This window comes from Pimephales promelas, chromosome 3, assembly GCF_988280905.1.
Source record: "Pimephales promelas chromosome 3, fPimPro1.hap1.1, whole genome shotgun sequence".
Classification (NCBI taxonomy): Eukaryota; Metazoa; Chordata; class Actinopteri; order Cypriniformes; family Leuciscidae; genus Pimephales; species Pimephales promelas.
The window spans coordinates 22,429,429-22,451,207 of NC_142771.1; the positions used below are offsets into that span (position 1 = coordinate 22,429,429).

Here is a 21,779-nt window from a genome sequence, read left to right on the forward strand (position 1 = left end):
TAATATCTGCAAAAGTTTATGTACGAAGCAAAAATTTAATTTTGGACAAAAAACAAAACAAAACTTTAGTATAAAAAATTAGGTTAAAAAAATTCATGGAGTTGTAATCTTATTTATAGCTCAATGTTTAGTGCTAGGCTGATTTTAGATGATGGTTTATCTGATAGTTCTGACACCTATTTCTACCATATTCTTATCATAGAACCACAGTTAACAGCTATAAACCATTCTGTACCTTCGCATAGTCCCTTTGTGGGGAGAACAAGATATGGGAGCGTCTGTAAAATTGAAAACGGCTCAAGCAGAGACTTGTGTTACTGTTCCTGTGAGTCCCAGCCCCATGAATCTATTACCGCTGCCTCAGATCTGTCTGGGAGTGTGGCTGCTCTCATCGGATCAGCGGACACTCCTGGGGGCAACCGGCATTTTAATGAAATACCTGAAAAGTCAATTTGCACTTCTCTTCCCTGTCCTTTTCTGTCATTAATTACAGCACCACAGGCAGAGGGGATTTAAAGAACTGTTTTAAAATGGAAATCTTTAAACAAATGGGTTGACAGAAAATGTGGTTGAGCTGAAAAACATGGACTTCTCATGCATAATTGAATATACCAGATTGGTCCTAATTTGATTTGCTGTTATATTTGAAAAGGTTGATGAGAGTTGGCTTGCTAATTGTGTAAACCTCACCTTAAATTTCTGATCACAACATTGTATACCAAGCTTTTTTTTTTTCAGAACATAATGGATTTTAAAGGACCTACTGAAAGTCGGATAATTAGCGTAGTTTTAATGGAAAATCTTATGAAATTCTTGTGGCTTATTTGTTTTAGGGTCATAATATTCTCATTATTATGTTAACAATACAGTCTTTCAGTGCGCATGAAAATAGTGTCATTTGAATGCCATCATTTTAATTTTCCAAAAATCGGTAGAGTAAACAAATTTGCTCCTCAGCTCTCCCTCAGCAGGAATGACGTTGCAGTTTGTACTCCATTCCCCAGCCCCCTTAAATCTTCTTATGAGAAGAGAGCATGGCGGAGCATCTTGCTCGGGTAGGGACTGTTTCCTTAAAACTCATTTCACGTGTGGCTAAAACAGCAAATGGAATTGGTCCACCCTATAAAATGTGCCACCTCATTTAATTTAATAGTACCTCCCAATCAACCCATCACATTGGCCTTGTACCCTTGTCATTCAAAGCTTGAAATTTTCCATCCACTTTTTTCCCCAATGCGTATATAAGATCAGCACGCCACAAAAGTATCTTCCCATATTTATCTGAAAAATACTCCAGGGGAAAATGCATTCTTGGATGTAATTTCTTCAGGCCTTGTTCATGGCAGAACTGTTGCATCAGCGACGGAGGAGGCAGCAAGTATCATATCCAGTGAATTCAACAGCCAAAAGGAGGCGAGAATCCTAAAGAGGGAATAGACCGAAGAAATCCACAGGGAGGAGCAGAATCTGATCAATTTAAACAAAACTTATTTAAAAAAAAAAATCTTGTGGTCTTAAACCCAAATGGGATTTATGTATTGCTATTCTATTGTAATACTACAATAAATCTAAATTAAATATAGCTATAATATATTTCATTTCCTTACATTTCCATTGTGAATCATCACATCTTTTGAACCACTGGCCCAAAACATGGGTCTTAAAGGAACATACCCCCGGACCATTACAGCAGGTGCACTTCTCATATTAAATGATCATTATCAAGCTTTCGGATTCATAGTGTGCTATAAGGAACGATACTTTCATGAAGACAGTTTAACAACACAGCATTGCCTTTCTTAATCACCTGGAATTTCTCCAAGACGTTTTCCAGAAGGGTATGTCATTTTGAAAAATAAATAAATAAATAAATAAATGACAACAGCTCAGAAAAAAAAGCAAAACTTAGAACTATAGCAATCTCCAAGCATTCAGCATACTTAATCATATGTAGGACTGAATGTAGGACATACAGCAAAACTAAATTTATGGGTTAACAGAGATGTGTTTATCTTTGTCTGTTTATGTCCATTTGAAATTAGAGAATCTACAGGTTTTTTGGATCACAGGATCTAATTCTCTGACTCCATCTCGTTTTTTTTTTTTTTTGTTTTTTTTTTTGTGTGTGTGTTTTATCAAACCACACGACAGCAGGCTGAGCCTCCATTGACCATCATGTCAAACAGTTATAATCTTTTGACAAGACTGCAAAGGCGTTCTTGAAGTTGAGAGCTGTGAAAGAAGGGGACCACTTAATCTCCTTTCCATCTCCCTTTTATTTGATTAATCCCCGGCACAGCTGTTTGAGACACTGTAAGATTGTGTAATGTGTCCCATCCATGCTGTAATTGAAAATGATGATCTCTCTCAATCAGGTGCAACTAGAAAACTTCTTTAAATCCGAATGAATGTGTGCCACTGTTTGTTGGCCACATATTTATATACTCAGAGATGAAAGTGTTCATTTTACAATTATGAGAGTTAACTTCCATGAAATCTGGTCTGACTTATTGTGATTGAGATTTTTGTCTAAACATTGCCAACTTCACACTGCATTATCCAATAAGATATAAATGAAATTTCAACTACCGTATATTATGAATTGCACACATCTTTCACTATCAATTAAGCAATGCTATTTAGAATATTTGTTTAACCTGTATAAATGAATATAGGCTAATATTACTTTTTGGATTGTTTGTAGTGATGGAAAATTTACTGACTTCTCGTTACGCCAAATGATGGCGATGAGTGACTGTCTTTATGAGTGAGAATCTTCACTGACTTGTTAACCAACTGATTAATTCAGAAACTAATATTGGCTGTCAGCAAACCATTCACTCACTCGGTATCATCAAACCATTCACTCACTCAACTGAATCTTTCAGAAAAAAATGAACTGAAAACTGATTCATTTGCAACTTTGCTTTTGCAACTTTGTTTTTGTTGGCGAAAAATAGACAAAGTAACTTACAGTATACTGTGTTTACAATAATGAAAAAAGTGGTATTTTACATTTTCACTTCAGTTATTTCACTTGTATTTTGATCTGTCTGTACAGCATACAATATTTTCTTTTCATATAAAAGATGGTACTATTTGATGAAGCATCTGTGTTGTCACATATTACATAAAAATCCTCAAATGCATATTTGTTTGTCTTCTTTTTTTACTATAGCTGAGGATTTTTTGGATCCTTTAAAATTAAATAACAATGAAATCCTGATCTATTGCATGTCAAATCCCATATGTGTTTGGACTTTATTATTTTTAATATCATGCAGTTATGTGGCATTAAGCATATGGCATGACAGATCAAGCTTATAGAACTATCCTTCCCATCATTTTAGTAGTTCTGAGTTAAATATCTTACCCAAGTTCAATGACAGGAAGTAAAACCATATTTATTTGTTTTCCATTCATCTGTATTTCTACAGGTTCACCCATATGCTCTGCCAGTAAACAGTAAATGGAGCATTCTTAGCTTCTGCATAGGGCCACAGTGAATCCATCTGGCACAGATACCAAGAATGATGCACTCCTCAATTAAATTCAAAATGCTCACAAACCCAGATGTCAGAGATGTTGAATGTTTGTCCAGGCATTTCTCTAAATAATCCCTTTTCCTCATTCAAATGGATGTTAAAATCTAATAATGCTCTTGATTTGGCCTTTTAGGTCAGGGTTATTGCAGTTTGTTGCTTTGGTGTGAACCCGGAAATGAGTTACCATTATTCTTGAGATTGTATCTTCTTGGCAGCGTCTACAGTTGTAAAACCTCCAATATCTTTGGATTAACTTCTCAGTCTCCAAGAGCTTGTTAAATCTTTGGTCAAGATGTGCACTTTGATTGGAACTCAGTCAAGACTTAAAGCATGTCTGTCGCTGTTGTTTTGATGTGCCCTCTCTCATTCGGCTTCACTGTTTGACCGTTGCATAAAGATGTCCAAGAAAGGACCACACCACTTACAAGAAGATTTTCCAAGAATGGCATAAAGCTTCTCTTCATGAGGCAAACGGAGTAAAAAACTGTGCTGAATGGTTTGCCATCATAGCTGTCAACATTGAACATTGAAAATAAGGGAGTTTTCCCGGAATCCTTCCCCAAAATAAGGGATTTTTTTTTTTTACACGATTCTTACCCACAAACTTTAAAAATAAAGCACTAATCCTTAAAAGTCTAAAGAGCTAATAACTAGCATAGAAACTAGTGTCATTTAAAGAAAAAGAAAAATCTACATTTGGATTAGCGGTGTGTTGCTCTTGCCTTTACGACAACAATTTCAACTGTTATCACATCTTCCAAAACCCACAAAATAGGGAAGTGGGCTGTCTGTTTATTTCAATTACATTTACACATTTTATGTAGTTTTAAAGAGCCTAGCCTGGTGGTGGACCCAGAAGACACATGTTGTTATTGTAGCTATCCCATCTTTATATCCTCCTGAGGCCCAGAACTATTTTTTTCAAAAGTTTTTTCTTCTTCTTTGTGTAATCATTGTTAAGAGCATAAGAAACAAATGAAAAAAAAAAGAAAAGAAAAGATATTTTATTCATATGTGACATTAAATTATATATAGGCCTAGGCAAAACTAATGGCAATATAAATCGATTATTATAATTATTATTTGTTTAAATTAGATTGATATCTGAATTTATATAAAAACCTTGACTTTCAAACATGAAAATGTAAAATGTAGGATATTCGAGTACAAAATGACATATAAACATCGTTTCCTATTTTTTATTTATTTTATTTTATTGCCTGGAAACGCTTTCAACACGCTTGCGTGTCGCGTGAAAAAATAGGCGTCAGTTCTATTTCTAGCATGCACGCGTTTTCTGGAGTGTGCAAGCTCTAATCTGTTAACATGAGAGCCGAAATAAAAACGGACACGCCACACTCCGGCCAGCGCGCGCGGCGCCGCATATAAACGACTTCAAGCCGAGTCAGTCCGAGCTCGTACGTCTCACACAATCAGAGTAAAAATACGGGATATTTTACGGGAAAATACTAAAACGGGAAGACAGCGGGAAAAGAGTAAAAATACGTGAGAAACCCGGAAAAAACGGGAGGGTTGACAGCTGCCATGCCGGTAACACTTTACTTGAAGGGGTGTGCATAAGACTGACCTGAAACCTTCATAATCATGGCATGACACACATCATGTTTATTACAACTAGTGTTAAGTGTCATTTGCTCAATTTTGACATTTTTTATGCAAATATGACATTGTTTGATATGTCTTTGTTATGACACCTTGACATAAATCATAACCTGTCAGTGTCTTTGTCATGACAACTTCACATTACTAAGACAACAGAACCTGTCATATGTCATAAACACGACATAGCAGATTAATGTTCAAACTTAAGAAACCACTTAGCTTTATGGGTTAATGTTAAGCTGTCAGGTGGTTGGTTTTGACATTGGCTGTCATGAGGCCATTATAACATTTTAATGACAAATTTGATTTGTACCACTGTAGTTGAAGTAAAGAGAAGTATTCAGTTATAATGGCCTCATGATAGCCAATGTCAAAACCGACCACATGACAGTTTAATGTAATGTTAACCCATAACCCAATGTTAAAGGTGCACTGTATAAACATTTTGAGTATCTATTTACAGAAATGCAATATGACATCCATAACTATGTTTTAGTGATGTATAAAGATCTTACTTAATAAACTGTATGTTTTTATTACCTTAGAATGAGACATGCATTACCGAGGGCACCCCCTTCTGTGAAGGACGACATATTGTGACATCATGTTTCTACCGCAGCTGACAGCGAACAAACAACGCTACAGAGCACGTTTCATCACAACCTTGAAAGAGAAGCAGCAGAAAGTAGAAGCTAGCCATAGACCTCGTGAGTAGTGACTTTTCCCTTGTCAGTGGTAAAATATGTAGTTGGATGGTTTTATGTAACTTAGTTCTTCTCCCTCGCTGTGTTATGGCTTTGCTATGTGGGGATAAATGTGCTGGTTACATTCGTGAGACAGCCGATTAGTACTCTTGTCATTGACCCTAAAACAGTGTGTTACAGGAATCACCAACCCATTGATCGCGGTCGACAAGTTGATCTTGGAAGCATTTTAAGCTATGTTAAAATATTATTTAAATTTGGTATTAATTTATGATATCAAACGCATTGATTTGTCTACTTGATAGCTTGTTGAAATCAACTACATTGATGCTATATATCCAATATGAATCTATTATGGATTTATGACCATTGACCCTCATATTCAGTAGCACCCCAGAGATCTTTTAAGCATCCATTGTAGTTCACTTAGCTTGCAGTAGGAGGTGCTTTTTTTAAGGGCTATGTCCGGGCACTGTCCTTGAATTAAACTAGAGAGCTCAACAGAACAGAAGTAATAAATGTGGAACTAGATCATTCCACTGCAGTCACTGTCCTTCCCAACTTCTTAAAATCGCCATCTCAGTTTTACAACGCTCTCTGTAAATGAGTGAGAAATCAATAAAAGACGCCCCTTATGGACATTTTCCCAGAAGACTTGCATGAAGTAAGTGGTCCATGACTCAAGGTTAAATTAAAAAGTACATCAGATAATAATAATAATAAAAAAGCATTTGATACCAAAAGCACTGCTCCTGAAAGTAGAGTTATTTCCAGGGCAATTTGTCTGACATATCTCGTGTTTCATTGTTCTTTGCAGCTCTGAGGAAAATTCACTAAAACATCTCTAATATGAAATACTTTCAGATAAACTGATTATCTACAGCCAGACTTATTACTAGGACATTCTTAAAGATATAGTGCCCTAAAAAAATACTATTATTTACTCAATGTCATGTTGTCCCAAACCCATATGTCATGCAACGCAAATTGACTACTTTTATTGTGTTTTGTCAATGTCATGGTTGATGCTTGAAAGCCCTCTTCCTAACATTTTAATTTATTTTGAATAAACAGTGAATATAATGACTGGATTTTTTTTTTTTTTAATATAAACTATGTCCAGATTTTTGTTAGTCTGTGTGCCACGGTAATGTTTCATGTAATGCTGAGAAGCAACCAAGGACGATTCTTGATACAGTCACACAAGACTTTCAATAACTTTCAAATTCTGTTGCACCAGTGATGGATTACAGTCATGAAACTAATTTACAGCTCAAACACTTATGGGAATAAGAGATGATTATACAATGTAGGGCTGTGTAACCATTTTTTTCTGCACTCATTTGAGTGAGATGCTTCATAAATCTTCAAAGATGTAAGCGACTTCCTTCTGAGATTTATGATTTATGATATCTTTATAATCAGGTGTACAGATATTTTAATATATTTTTATGACGTTGTTCATTGGCGTTGCTCCTTTTGGACGTAACGGACATAAAAGATATGGTAACTCTGGAATTTCTTGGATTATTTGAGCTGTACATGACTTCATGGCCACAGTGTCCTAAACACTTTTTAATACTGTAAATACCCACAGAGAGACACAACACTGTATTTCCTCCTGGTGGTCACATTTAAGCATCACAGTCTTTGGTCTGTGAAACACAAGCAGAATTTGTGTGTAAATTAGTTGTAAAACTGCTTACATAAAATTGTTGTACAGTATATATTGAATTACTGTAAATGCAACAATTTACGTAAGAATGGTTTTATGAACAATTTGCATAAATCGTTTCATGCTGTAAATGAGGCCCTGTTAGGGCCACAAAATGTATTTTGACACTTTAGACACATCTAACGAATGAAGGAATGTCTTTGCGTTATGTTAGAAAATATAAAACTACTCTATTTGATTTGATCATTTTTAATCTATATAATGAAAATCATTATTTGGCTTTGATTTTCAAATGTGTACTAGTATAAGCCTCTGTATGCAGTTCTGCTGTTGAGTGGGTAGCTCTGATTACAGTAAAACTGTGACAGAGTCAATAAATGATAGCGCTGACTCTTATTTTATACGTGTTTTAATGAGGGGGTACATTTTTGAATTATAGTAATTAAGTCACTGGATATATATATATATATATATATATATATATATATATATATAAAGTATGTTATAATGTTAAAATGTATGTTAAAATGTACCTTTTGTCTAATGCTGACTGGTTTTCTTGATAGATAGATAGATAGATAGATAGATAGATAGATAGATAGATAGATAGATAGATAGATAGATAGATAGATAGATAGATAGATAGATAGATAGATAGATAGATAGATAGATAGATAGATAGATAGTGTCAAAAGTTAGCTAACACACCGAAACTTAGGAGTGAATGCAACAGACTGAATTTATTATAGCTTACATGAGATGGCAAATATGAGCCAGGAGATATTAAGCATCTAATTACCATGCTCATCAGATTATAAGCATAAATACACAATGGGAAAAACACAATTTATTTTGTTCCTGAAATGTTCTTAGCTTGTACATAATCAGTTTATACCTGCATGAATCATTGATCATTTTGAGAGCTGCAAATGCACATATCACTTCACTGACAGTCATGCATATTTGAATATACAACTATACAGATAAAAGTCAGTGAAATGTAATACTCTTGTGCTGAATAACACATGCATATATTTGTTCATTTTTGATTAGGAGTATAATGATTCTAAAAATAAGCACCGTGGTAACAGCTGTGTCCATTATTTTTTTGCTACATTAATTATGACCAGGCTGTCACATTTTAAATTGCTGCTTTCAGATAAACCACATAGAGGGACATTCAGTTCAGCATAGTGTTTATTACCTGTTTCCCAGCAACATACAGCAACAAGATGCCAAAAGAGTGAGAAGCTCATAGAAAGACTGCGAAACGAATCTATATGATAGTCGTTTGCTGTTAAGAGAGATCCAGCTCTACTCAAGCGCAGAGCTTTTTAGGAGACAACAGGCATCTTCTTAACGACCCGTCTGCGCACCGGGTTAGCAGGCGCTGCGCTCGCACTTGCCCTCTCTGTCTTCAGTTCATCGACAAAGGTTTCCAATGGTCCAAACTTCTCTATCAGCTCACCAAGATGAGTTTTCAGGGCATTGAACTCCTTGTACAAGTCATCTAGCGCCTCAGAGAGAGGTTGGATCCTGGGTAGAGTTAAAGCGAGAAAGAAATATGAGAAGCAACAACACTATAGCACAGTCGCTGGTTGGAAAAGTACTTTGAGGAATATGAAGCTGACTAGTTTCCAAACCATAATGAGCCAGGAAGTTCCCTATTAAACACGTAACACTTTAAAATAATGGTCAGTAGTTAACAAGTAGCATGCAGGAAGTAGGTAGTACTGCATTAACACCGAAGTTAATACTATTAAATAATATGGAAGCAATATTAACTAATCATTAAGTAATAGGTAATTTAGTACAAAGGTAGTTCCTTGGTAGGTATTTGATTGTTAGGCTACTAAAGAAATATATCCTCATTGAGAACTACTTGTGAACTAAGAAATAATAACCAATTAATTACTAATCACAAAAGTAACATGTCTAAAAAGTGAACAATTGTGGGGGTTTTATACTCTTAACATGGTCATAACATTTCAGAAGCATGTGCCTCAAATGGGTTCTTTGTGGAAACCAGTTTATGAAGTTTATACATCCCCCCAAATACATTAGCTAGGTTGAGACTGTGACCACTACTCTTGCCAGGATGGACGCATGTTCTCTGTTTATTTAAAACTTAAACATAAAATAATCCTAATAAAGACAGTTTTTAAAAATAAATCTTAAATAATTAGGAAGTGATGCTGACACTCTCATGATTGGATTAGTTTACTATTATGAGCTCTATTGAATATCAGTCACATATATCTCAGACTCCAAAGACCTATAACTTTATAGGTCTGAATATAAAGCACATGAATATAGACATTGATGTTCACTTGTCAAAAACAATTAGCATCTTTAATGAAGAAATTGGCTGCATTTATGTTACGATAAGCGCAAAAACACATCTTCCAGATTACAGTGTTTTTAGAATATTAGTGCCTCACAGAACCTGTACAGGAACTACTAGTGATGCGGCCCATTATTTTAAAGTGAAAAACATGTTAACTCCTAACTAACTACAAGCGTTACCTTGTGTAAACATTGCGGGATGACAAGGTAACGCTTGTAGTTAGTTAGGAGTTAACATGTTTTTCACTTTAAAATAATGGGCCGCATCACTAGTAGTTCCTGCGGGATGACAAGGTAACGCTTAAGTAGTTATTGAGGAGTTAACATGATTTTCACAAATGATACAAGTAATTTAATTTTATATTTGACACATACTGTACAGGTTCTGTGAGGCACTAATATTCTAACAAACACTGTAATCTGGAAGATGTGTTTTTGCGCTTATCGTAACATAAATGCAGCCAATTTCTTCATTAAAGATGCTAATTGTTTTTGACAAGTGAACATCAATGTTTATATTCATGTCCTAAAGAGAAGACCTCCTCAGGCAGCTACTGTAACATAAAGTTATAGGTCTTTGGAGTCTGAGATATATGTGACTGATATTCAATAGAGCTCATAATAGTGAACTAATCCAATCATGAGAGTGTCAGCATCACTTCCTAATTATTTAAGATTTATTTTTAAAAACTGTCTTTATTAGGATTATTTTATGTTTAAGTTTTAAATAAACAGAGAACATGCGTCCATCCTGGCAAGAGTAGTGGTCACAATCTCAACCTAGCTAATGTATTTGGGGGGATGTATAAACTTCATAAACTGGTTTCCACAAAGAACCCATTTGAGGCACATGCTTCTGAAATGTTATGACCATGTTAAGAGTATAAAACCCCCACAATTGTTCACTTTTTAGACATGTTACTTTTGTGATTAGTAATTAATTGGTTATTATTTCTTAGTTCACAAGTAGTTCTCAATGAGGATATATTTCTTTAGTAACAATCAAATACCTACCAAGGAACTACCTTTGTACTAAATTACCTATTACTTAATGATTAGTTAATATTGCTTCCATATTAACTTCGGTGTTAATGCAGTACTACCTATTACTTCCTGCATAGCTACTTGTTAACTACTGACCATTATTTTAAAGTGTTACCAAACATTTTGCTAGTTTCCAGGAAAATGAAATGTTCAGCTCTAAAAAAGAACACAGTCCACATTTTAACATAACTGCAGATACCAAAATAACAATGTTGTGTTCTTACTGTTTTCTATCTGTGGAAAGAAAGAATGCCTGAATCTGAGAGTTTGATGTAACACATTGAACCTCTTGAAAGTCTACCTGGAGTAGTCAGGCAGCAAAGACTGATGGTCATTCTGCAGGAGTCCTTTAACTTGGCTCAGGATGTCAAACCTCCAGTCATCAAGCACTTGAGTCAGATTTGCTACTCCTCGCATGTTTACTTTCTCAGCTGAGGAACCGAACAGCAATATAGTTGACATTTTTATCAGACGAAACAGCAGTAATATTACCGGTATTTTTTATGTTCATATGAACCAAGAAATTTTGAAACCATACTCCATAGCATAGCAGCAAAACATATAGCTAAATGCATTAATGAACCAGTGTTTTATTGAACAAAAAGACATCCGCTCACAGCCGTCACGGTAGTTCCACTCCTCTTTTGCAATTCGTCTCCTCTGACCACAGACTACGACCACGGTCATGGTCAGGAACAACAGGCTCACTTTGAAACTCATAGTTCTTGATGTTTCCTGCACAAGTAGCCTACAACCCAAAAAAAAAAAAAAAAAAAAAAAAAAGATTATGTGAAAGCAAATTTCTTCCCTGAGAAAATTTTGAAATGACTGCCCTGGTCTTTTCCTCTACTCTAAGCAGATGATGTATGTTTACTGAGAGATAAATCAAGCCCTGTGCTAAACTCACTATTAATCTTAATCCTAAAAGTAATATTGGTGCATAAACACTGTAGGCTATTTGGTTTCAGGGCACAATCTGTGCAGACTTGCTTGATGGCTGTGCATGAAATTTTCTTCATGGTCTGTAAGAAAGCTACATTTTATAAAAAACAATGTGCATGTAAAAATAGAATAAAAATGAAATAAACTCTCTCTCTCTCTCTCTCTCTCTCTCTCTCTCTCTCTCTCTCTATATATATATATATATATATATATATATATATATATATTAAAACAAAGAATATAAAATGCATTTAAAAAGTTTTAAATATGACATTTGATTTCATTTGAACTGATACGAAGAGCCTAAACAGTCTAGATTCTGGAATTATAAAATTATGCAGGTCTAAATACGAATGTTTACTTACCAGTCAGAGAGTTTGGTAAGATGTGAGCTCTTTTCAAGTGCCCCTGCAGTTCTGTGTCTGCGTAGCTGCACCAGTCTGTCCCTAAACTGAAAAACACTCCCTCCTGTTTTAACACACACACACACACACACACACACACACACACACACACACACACACACACACACACACACACACACACACACACACACACACACACACACACACACACATCTTTTCCAAACACTTGGCTTGTAGGAGCAAGCCACTATGATTTGAATGTCAAAACTCTCCCTTGAGGTTCAAAGAGTTCTGTAAGGATAACCAATAAAATTAGCAGTCACTTTTAGAGTGTGTTCTGTATTTGCCATAAAATAATATAATAAGTAATATGTAAGTTTGTATTAAGTGTGAAACGATAAAAAAAGGAAAATGTATTTCATGTTTTTTGTTTGCTCTTATTTATGTTTGTTTGCTGCTGTTTGTTTTTTTTACACATTATTATTATTTATTTTTTATTTTTTTGTAGAGATTTATAAAGAGAGCCACATTCATTTTTAAAGTCTGTATGGAAATATAGTTTGAGAGTTTTTAGCAAAAATAAATGATTAAAACCTGATATTGTCGCATGAATGAAAAATGCCACAGAAGCTGGCATGCCGTTAAATACATACATACAAACAAACAAACAAATAAATAAACGTCTGTCTAATTTGAATTTTTGTGTAAAAGTTTAGTTTGTGTATAATTGTTTATATCCTAGGCTACATAAAATTGAAGAAATTCAAAGCATATTCCAATACCCTATGTTATGATAAAAAAGATTTAAGCACAAATAAGATGTATTTCAGCCTCTGCAGAATAATGACATAATGTACATGTCACATCCGTTTTGAAACGGTTGCTAAGCGACAGGACTGTTGCGTCGTGTGTCTCTGAGAGCACAGAAGGTTGCATCTTTAACTTTATTAATCTCAACGTTTTTGTGTATGGGATAACTTACAGGTACATGTAGCGATTGTGTTCGATAATGCCGCTAACAACGATTAAAGACGGCGAATACACGGCCACCGTGTACAAAATGGTCAGTGATTAGCTGCACAAGCTAACAGGCTAACGTTAGCTTAGTTACCACGTACTTTTAAGCTGTTTGCTTGCATTTGGCTTTTTACTAATCCTTATTTATTTCTTTATAAGATAAAAGAAGGGCGATATGGAGACGCAATTCATATTCTGAGCAAAGAACATCAGAAGCACACTAAAGTAAGTTACAGGAGTCAAACTGGACTCATTCTTTACATTGAATCAAACGTCCTTTGCTTCCAGTTGTGCTCTCTTTTGCTGACCAATTATATATATATATATATATATATATATTCCTTTATCAATAGTATACTGATATTTGATCTGACAATCTCTCTCTGTTTGTCCAGTCCAGGGCTGCTCTGTCTCTCCTAGGCTACTGCTACTATCACCTGCAGGACTTCACTAATGCAGCAGAGTGTTATGAACAGCTGACACAGCTTCACCCAGAGGTGGAAGACTACAAACTTTACTATGCCCAGTCTCTATATGGAGCGTGTGCATTCCCAGAGGCCATGAAGGCTACTTTTCTCTTAGACAGTACAGCTAGTCATACTAAGGTAACACACTTATTAAGTTTTGTCCCATCTGCAAATAACCTTAAAACTGTTTTGCAGTACAGGTTATTGAGTTGCTTGTGGCATCAAATTTGTAGATGTGACCATCTATCTCGAAGCTGGCTAGCTAGCATTTTTATTGTTTATTTTTGGTGCCTTATTTTGAGGAGTATTCCACAAATGTGTCTCCACATTTCTGGGATTCCTACAAGGTATAGGTATCCTAGATTTTCATGGTAAATTTAGCATTTAATGTTAAGATTTATCATGAGTGATTAAAATCACAAAGAAGCTCAACATCTGTAAAAATCAGAGGAGCAACCCCATTTAAAAATAAATAAATAAATAAATAAATGCAGCATAAGGAGCTTATTTTTAAAAACAATATAAAAATCTTACTGACCGCACATTTCTAAACAACAGTCAGTCAAAATAACAGTTTGTTTTTGTCTACTGTGAAGATCATAACATGTCACACTGTATACCTTTAAAAGTCATAGGATTTAAAAAAAATAAAGATCATTATTCAATATTCATCCTATTTCTAAACAGATGATCAAACTGCAAGCTGCCATTAAATATGGAGAGGAAGATTTTTCGGGAGCAAAGGTAACAACTTCCTTTCTTCCATTATTTTTTTAACCCTCATTCCATTCCAAACCCTCTCCTTCTTCCATGTGGAAAATGAATCACCATCTGACCACATGAACGACTGTTTATTTTGTTGGAATATTTGGTTTTACTTCTCCAGACTCTGGTTGAGCAGTTGCCTCAGGATGATCCAGACTACGATGTGGATCTCGGGTGTTTGCTTTATAAGGAGGGCGAGTATGAAGAGGCTTGCAAAAAGTTTATGTCCTCCATGAACGTCCTGGGCTACCAGCCAGGTGAGCATGAGCTTCTTTAGCACTGGTTCCGTTAATTATAACTGTGTGTGTTTGTGGTGTCTCCATGCAGGAACTTAATAGACAAAACAGAGAAACGCACAAACTGGTCTCTCCCAGTATTTTTTATTTTTTTGCTGAGAATAACAAAACATAACATTGACTGGTTGACCACACTGCGTAAAGGTAGTAATTTAGATTTTTGTGGAAATGAATGCGGTATGGAAACCTTTTGTGGAAACCACAGTGTGATATTTTCTAAAACTAGCTGTGCTGGACTATGTCTGATTGTTTTTTTCTGTTACAGATCTGGCATACAATATAGCACTCTGTTACTATAGTTTAAAGCAGTACGCTTCAGCACTCAAATATATTGCGGAAATTATTGAACGTGGAATCAGAGAGCATCCAGGTATGTCTAACAGAAAATCTTTTAAGATGTTCGATGTTAAACTGTTAATTTCAGTGAATGATTCGTATGTCTATAGAACTCAGTATTGGAATGACAACAGAAGGCATTGATGTAAGAAGTGTCGGCAACACCCTGGTCCTTCATGAAACTGCTTTGATTGAAGCCTTTAATCTGAAAGCAGCTATTGAATACCAGCTGAAGAACTGTAAGTATAAACCATGCGACATGATGTTTCACTTTGGTGCCTTCCTATCATATACTTTTTGATTTGCACTCTATTTATGCATAGCATGTAATAAACCTCAAATCCATTAGAAGAATCTATGGCTTCCCAGGATTCAGCGTTTTGCTCAGTGCAAAATTTAGCATGGGGTGATACAATGCTCTGTTTTCTGTCTTTTGAACTTCAGTGAATGTATTCAGTAATACTGGCCTCTTATCTCTAAATCTTTGTTGCAGATGCTGCAGCACAAGAAGCACTGACTGACATGCCCCCCAGATCAGAAGAGGTACTAAAAATGCCACCTCTGTGGTAACACTTTGCCCCACTGACACTTGGCATTCGCATGCATTTCCTATCCAGATAGTTTATGGATATTGTTTAGCAGAACTGCATTCAAATGTGTCTGTTTGCACTTATCCATTCTTTAGGAAAACAGCTCTTGCATATTGTGTTTTCTGCCATTTACAGAATTTTTAAAACAAAAATGATTTACAGTAAAACAGTAATTTTTTTTTCATAAAGTATGTTCTATTGTGCTGTCCCGGTAAAAAGTAAAGGATAGTAATAGGGATTATATCAGAAGAAAAAGATTCATTTTAAAGGGCTCCTGCAAACAAAAATCAGATCATGAAGGAAACACGAGCAAGAATTTGGGGAGAGAAATTCAAGATTAAGTGTAATCGATTTAAATCATTTATGGGATATTGTTGTATTGTAAATTGGGCCAGCAGATTACAAGACCTCAGTGTCTGTTGACTTTCATATTTTGCGATATATATATATACATATATTAGAGCATGATGAAAAAAATGTACAACCTAGTTCATCAAAGTGATTGATCATTATTATTTGTAACGGCACCTCATTATATGTCATTTAATCGACATGATCATTAGATATCGCTTTAATCAAAATTAATTTGCATTTATACCTTGTGGCGTTTATACTTCATCAATTAAAACCAGAAACCATCTCTCCGAAGGTGTTTTCAGTGATCCACGCACAATCTGATTTACACTCGACTTTAAATGTATTCAAGTGCTGTCCGATTGTAATCTGACCACCAAAAGCACCTAATGTATTTATAGCACATTACTATTTTATAACTGTATATTTCCATGTGTTTTAGTTCTTCTCATTTCTGTAGCAATGTCGAAAACAAAGGCTGCCGGATATGATAAGATGCCTGTCAAGAGAATATTTTCTTCATTAGTTATGCTGTTTGATCTGAGCGTGCTCACTCTTGCAGGATAGCTTCTTGTGAATCAATGTCTTAGGCTTGCCAGTTCACATGCACACTTGCAGAACTTTTATCCTATATCGACAGACCATTCAGACGAAAGAAAACAGCCAAGTCAGTTTTACTTGGAAAAACACAATATAAGTTTAATTTCCCCAAATTCTTAGAAGATTGTCTGCAGTTATGCACTGGGAATTTGCTGTTATTGTGATTCCGGTGCAGGTTTAATCCTTTTCTGCAGGGGTTTGTATTGTGAGAGCTGGTAAGCCCACACCTGCTGGCTGGAATGATGGTGGGCTGCAGGGACATGTTTTTGTGCTAGTTTGTGCTGGCATCTAAAAGTTAATGAATCCAAACAGTGATCCATCTTACATAAGCACTCATTAAATACACTGTTTCTTCCTGCAGGACAGTTATTTTTAAACACTGCATCTGCAGCTAGGACTAGCGCAAGGAATGCACCAGCACAAATGCTATACAATATTCACATGGTTGTGCTATTTCATTGAAAGAGATCCTATATAGAAAGAATATTTGGATTGAACTTACAATAATTCAGTGCAATTTCACTGTTGGTTTACTGATAAATAACTCTCCATGCATATATTTTTTGAGAAATGCACATGCGAACATATGCTGCCCTCTAGTGTACCGGAATGACATTGTGATGGTTTACCATTAGGACATATGACAATTTAAAGCTAATATATGTCAATAGGAGTCATTATTTTTTTGCTCTTTTTTTGTAAGTCTTATCAACCATAGGAATGATGATTATGACCATTTTTTTTTTTTACATTTAGGAGCTGGATCCAGTCACTCTTCACAACCAGGCCCTAATGAACATTGACACCAAGCCCACAGAGGGTTTTGAGAAACTTGCTTTTCTCCTTCAGCAAAACCCCTTCCCTCCTATCACTTTTGGCAACTTATTATTGCTTTACTGTAAATATGAGGTGAGCGTACTTCATTGATGAGTGTTCAGGAAACCGATTGGTTAGTGGCATAGAAATTAAAGAATTTCTTTGCTTTTTCCATTTGTAGTACTTTGACCTCGCCGCAGATGTCTTGGCTGAAAATGCTCATCTCACTTACACGTTTCTCACACCGGTAAAGCAGATATTATTTCGTAGCAATTTTCTTTCCTATAAGCTCTGTTGTGTGTGCAGTGTGCACACTTAGCAATTTTAGAATTAGAAAATGCAATCATGTAGAAACAAGTCTCTACTTTTTATTAACCCAGATAGTCATTCCAGTAATAACTTCTACATTGATTCCTGTGGCCATAAGGCATTTGCAAGTAATAACACATCAGGTGATAATTACAGAGCTGCCTCATCCATATTGACAAATCAGTCTGAACTTTTGTATTCACTTTATAGTACCTCTATGAGTTCTTGGATGCCATGATCACATGTCAGACAGCACCTGAGGAAGTAAGTGTTTAAAACTTTTGCAGAGTTTTCTGAGTTGGCAAGTGCCTAGTGAGCATTTGTTTTTTAATGAATTTAATTTTGTATGTGATGTAGGCTTTCCGAAAATTTGATGAAATGGCTGGAAAACTGACTGAGCAACTACGCAAGGTTACAAAACAGGTTACAGCTTGGCATTTTCCCATATAAGAATTCACATTATTTTTCTTATTTTTATGTCAGATACTACTCCCTGAATACACCATTAAATCAATGTGTCTGACACTGAAAAGGCTAATTCGAATTTAGAAACAAAAATCTCTTTCCTTTAAGGTGCAGGAAGCAAGGCATAGTCGGGATGACGATTCCTTAAAAAAACATGTCCAAGACTATGACGAGGTTCTTGAGAGGTAAACTTGAGATTCATTTACATTTATTACATTTATGCATTTAGCAGATGCTTTTATCCAAAGCAACTTTTAGTAGAAGAGATTACTAAAGCTTCATTCTTAGATTTCTGTTCCTTACTTGGTCACTGCGTATAAATACGTTTCTGTGTTTTTCTTTACTTTTTTTTAAAGGTACATTCCTGTGCTAATGGCACAGGCCAAAATCTACTGGAACCGTGAGAACTACAGCATGGTGGAAAAGATCTTTCACAAGTCACTAGAGTTCTGCAATGAGCATGATACTTGGAAACTTAATGTTGCTCATGTGCTCTTCATGCAAGATAACAAATATAAAGAAGCTATTGGTTTCTATGAGCCCATCGTTAAGAAGCATTATGATAATGTAAGTATGATGTTGCTGAATGTGCTTTTCTTTTAGATGAAAATAAGAATGGTAACTTAAGTCTAAAGAATAAAGACTTAAGTTTTAAGACTTTTATTCTTAACTTAAGAATAAAGTCAGTCCTCAAAAAGTCTGCTCTCTGTAGTACTATAGTAATTTAGAAAATCAGAAGTATAGTTAGTAAGAATCTAGTTTGAAAATATATTGTTGTTCCTTTTTTATACACATATATTTAATATAAATTGGTCAAATTAGTGACATTTCATCATGCATATCTGGCAGATATCTGTATTCGGATTGGTTATTAAAAACAACCAGTAGTATTTTGCATAAACAGTGGGATCCAGATGCGTTTTTAAACAAATTAAAATTATATAATAACTCAAGAGGGATCTGAAGACATGTAGTTCATCTTTGATGACTCATGGATTTATTGTGTATACGATTTCCTGTGATGGTGGGTCACATTGGTGTTGTCATTGGAAGGTGGGTCCTGTGATGGTGGGTCACATTTCTATGTTGAAGTACTTGGCACAGCAGACAGTTATATAACAAATCTAAACATTTCAAATGAAAACATGTTCTTTGCTCCTCTGCTTGCTAGCTGGAACAGTGTAACATTCAAGAGTGTCCCTGCAAAACAAAACCCTCGGTAAAACGATCTGTGACTCCTGGAGTCTTGCTGTGTTACTGCATGGAGTTTGCAGCATGGTGTTTCTTTTTCTTTTTTTTTTTTTTCGGAAGAGTTGTCTGTTATTAGTATCCTTAAAATTGATTCACATTTTGTCCCGTAGATCCTTAACGTCAGTGCAATTGTTCTTGCTAACCTGTGTGTGTCTTACATCATGACCAGCCAAAATGAAGAGGTAAAGATTTGAATCTTATTTCAATATAAATATTTATACTAATTGGAGCAGCCTTGTTTCATCATATTTTTCTCTTTCTGTGTTTTTATTTTTATTATTTAATTTCATTTTAACCTTTGATCCACCTCTGTGTGTGTGTATAGGCAGAGGAACTGATGAGGAAGATAGAGAAAGAAGAGGAGCAGATCTCTTATGAAGAGCCAGACAAAAAAGTATTTCATCTGTGTATTGTAAACCTTGTAATCGGGTATGTACAATATTTTTACATAATTGTGTTAAATCAACCCATAAAAACACTTTGTATCTATCCAGTATGTACAGGTACTATTTTTCACTTTACTTTATGAAATTTTATTATAAACAAAAGATGACATTATGAGAGCAGTCTGTGTAAATTACACTACCATTTAAAAGTATCTTTTTTTAAAGAAAATGCATACTTTAGACATAAGGATGAATTAAATAGATCAAAGAAGATAGAATTTCTATTTCAAATTTAACTTTTTATTCATCAAATAATTCTGAAAACAAAGATCAGGGTTTCCACAAAAAACATTTAGCAGCTGTTATCAACATAAGAAATAAGCAGCAAATCAGCATATTAGAATGATTATCTGTAATACATCATTTATTACAGGACTTTGTACTGTGCTAAAGGGAACTATGACTTTGGTATTTCTCGTGTCATAAAGAGTCTTGAGCCATACAACAAAAAGGTAATCAATATTTAATTCAATGTTTTAATAAAAGGCATTTTTTTGTGTTCACACGGCACATAAACTTGCATATTCCTTACTTGCTGTACTTCTCTCAGTCTAGCTGTGTACATCCTCAAACATGTTATTGTTGTGTATTCACAAATATCAATTGAAGAGGTCTTGACTGTATCCAGCTGCATAAACAGTGTTTCCCAGACTTCAGCATTCTCGCTCTCATGACACTGTAGCAGATGTACAACACTGCACTTCCTTTTGCACCCCACCTCTGCCTTTGGTCTCATGTCACCCAGGAGTCGGTACTGAATATGTACATTTAAATCCCCCCCAAAAAATCATGTTTGGTTAGATTTTCTAAACATGTTGAATTTCCTAAGGTGGCAAGTTCTTTAGCCTCAAGTTCAAGCAATGTTTTCTGGTTTTAGTGATGTGATTGCCATGTGATATTATATAGTTATTTGTGTTTGGCATAACAATGACGTCTTGTGTTTTTAGCTTGGAACAGACACGTGGTTCTATGCTAAGAGATGTTTTCTCTCACTACTGGAAAACATGGCCAAACACATGATCATGCTCAGGGATCCAGTGGTGCAAGAGTGCATTCAGTTCCTTGAGCACTGTGAATGTAAGTATTTCCTCTAAAGAAGTGGATTTATACAGGTTCTGTATTCAAATGTAGCAGGACTGTGTCAGTGCAAAGCTATAATCCTCCTGTAATATGGAAAGCATCAAAATGTCTAGTGAATCTAGTGATTATGAGTTCACTGTTGTTTTAATTGTTTAAATCAGTTGGGATGAAATGCTGTTTTTTGAAAGCTGAGACGTTAATTAATTTTCAATCATGAGATTCTCCATGGGACTAATTACTTTTTTAACCCTCCCCTCTAGTGTACGGTAAAGATGTGCCTGCCATAATAGAGCAGCCTCTGGAGGAGGACCGCATGCATATTGGCAAGAACACCGTCACGTATGAATCTCGCCTGATAAAAGCTCTTTTCTATGAAGTCACAGGATGGAATGAGTAATCCTTACACATTAGATCTCTGTATTAGAACAAGATATTGGGAAAATATTCATCACAGACCACAATTTTCTCACTGACATAGATGGCGGTTTGACTAATAAGACATGTCAACATGGCTACTTTCTAAGCAGCTTTAGAGAGATCATGCTGTGTCTGGACTAATGTCAAATAAGCATTTTTAAGCATGCATTCTCTGTAATAATGAGCCCACAGGGGTTTACTCCCTCCAAATTTGTAAGAGAAAATATTAACCAAAGAAGGGCATTTTTGTTTTCATTTAAACTAAGCTCTGTTCATGTTAAAATGATGCCTCTATTTAACCTTTTATATGCTTAGTGCATTAACAT

The 21,779-nt window shown here is 35.3% G+C and overlaps 2 protein-coding genes across 4 annotated transcripts; one reads left to right on the forward strand and one right to left on the reverse strand.

Moving 5' to 3' along the window:
• Positions 1–8,268: 8,268 nt before the first annotated feature.
• Positions 8,269–12,354, reverse strand: LOC120489041 (uncharacterized). The gene is made up of 4 exons (XM_039685674.2): positions 12,245–12,354; positions 11,555–11,685; positions 11,239–11,368; positions 8,269–9,083 (listed from the first exon to the last, which is right to left on the reverse strand). The coding sequence occupies exons 2-4, from the start codon at positions 11,655–11,657 to the stop codon at positions 8,882–8,884; spliced, it is 435 nt and encodes a 144-aa protein (XP_039541608.2). The 5' UTR covers positions 11,658–11,685; positions 12,245–12,354; the 3' UTR covers positions 8,269–8,881.
• Positions 12,355–13,115: 761 nt separating this feature from the next.
• Positions 13,116–21,584, forward strand: ift70 (intraflagellar transport 70). 3 transcript variants are annotated; one of them, XM_039687500.2, is made up of 20 exons: positions 13,116–13,307; positions 13,421–13,486; positions 13,657–13,866; positions 14,416–14,472; positions 14,615–14,750; positions 15,055–15,159; positions 15,236–15,364; positions 15,619–15,668; positions 17,426–17,578; positions 17,667–17,732; positions 18,005–18,058; positions 18,152–18,217; positions 18,368–18,444; positions 18,616–18,826; positions 19,431–19,478; positions 19,621–19,692; positions 19,836–19,939; positions 20,330–20,408; positions 20,904–21,033; positions 21,297–21,584. In XM_039687500.2, the coding sequence occupies exons 1-20, from the start codon at positions 13,254–13,256 to the stop codon at positions 21,431–21,433; spliced, it is 2,004 nt and encodes a 667-aa protein (XP_039543434.2). In that variant the 5' UTR covers positions 13,116–13,253; the 3' UTR covers positions 21,434–21,584. The 3 variants fall into 3 exon arrangements, with proteins under 3 accessions (XP_039543434.2, XP_039543436.2, XP_039543437.2); XM_039687502.2 differs by having other exon boundaries at positions 18,374–18,444; XM_039687503.2 differs by lacking the exon at positions 19,431–19,478.
• Positions 21,585–21,779: the final 195 nt, after the last annotated feature.

Coding starts and splice junctions, on each gene's coding strand:
- ift70 (XM_039687500.2), top strand. CDS start 13,254: ATGCCGCTAACAACGATTAAAGACGGCGAATACACGGCCACCGTGTAC. Junction 15,365..15,618: donor TGAATACCAGCTGAAGAACT/GTAAGTATAAAC, acceptor TCTTTGTTGCAG/ATGCTGCAGCACAAGAAGCA. Junction 15,669..17,425: donor TGCCCCCCAGATCAGAAGAG/GTACTAAAAATG, acceptor TTTTACATTTAG/GAGCTGGATCCAGTCACTCT.
- LOC120489041 (XM_039685674.2), bottom strand. CDS start 11,657: ATGAGTTTCAAAGTGAGCCTGTTGTTCCTGACCATGACCGTGGTCGTA. Junction 11,369..11,554: donor GTGGAACTACCGTGACGGCT/GTGAGCGGATGT, acceptor TCGGTTCCTCAG/CTGAGAAAGTAAACATGCGA. Junction 9,084..11,238: donor TTGCTGCCTGACTACTCCAG/GTAGACTTTCAA, acceptor AACTCTACCCAG/GATCCAACCTCTCTCTGAGG.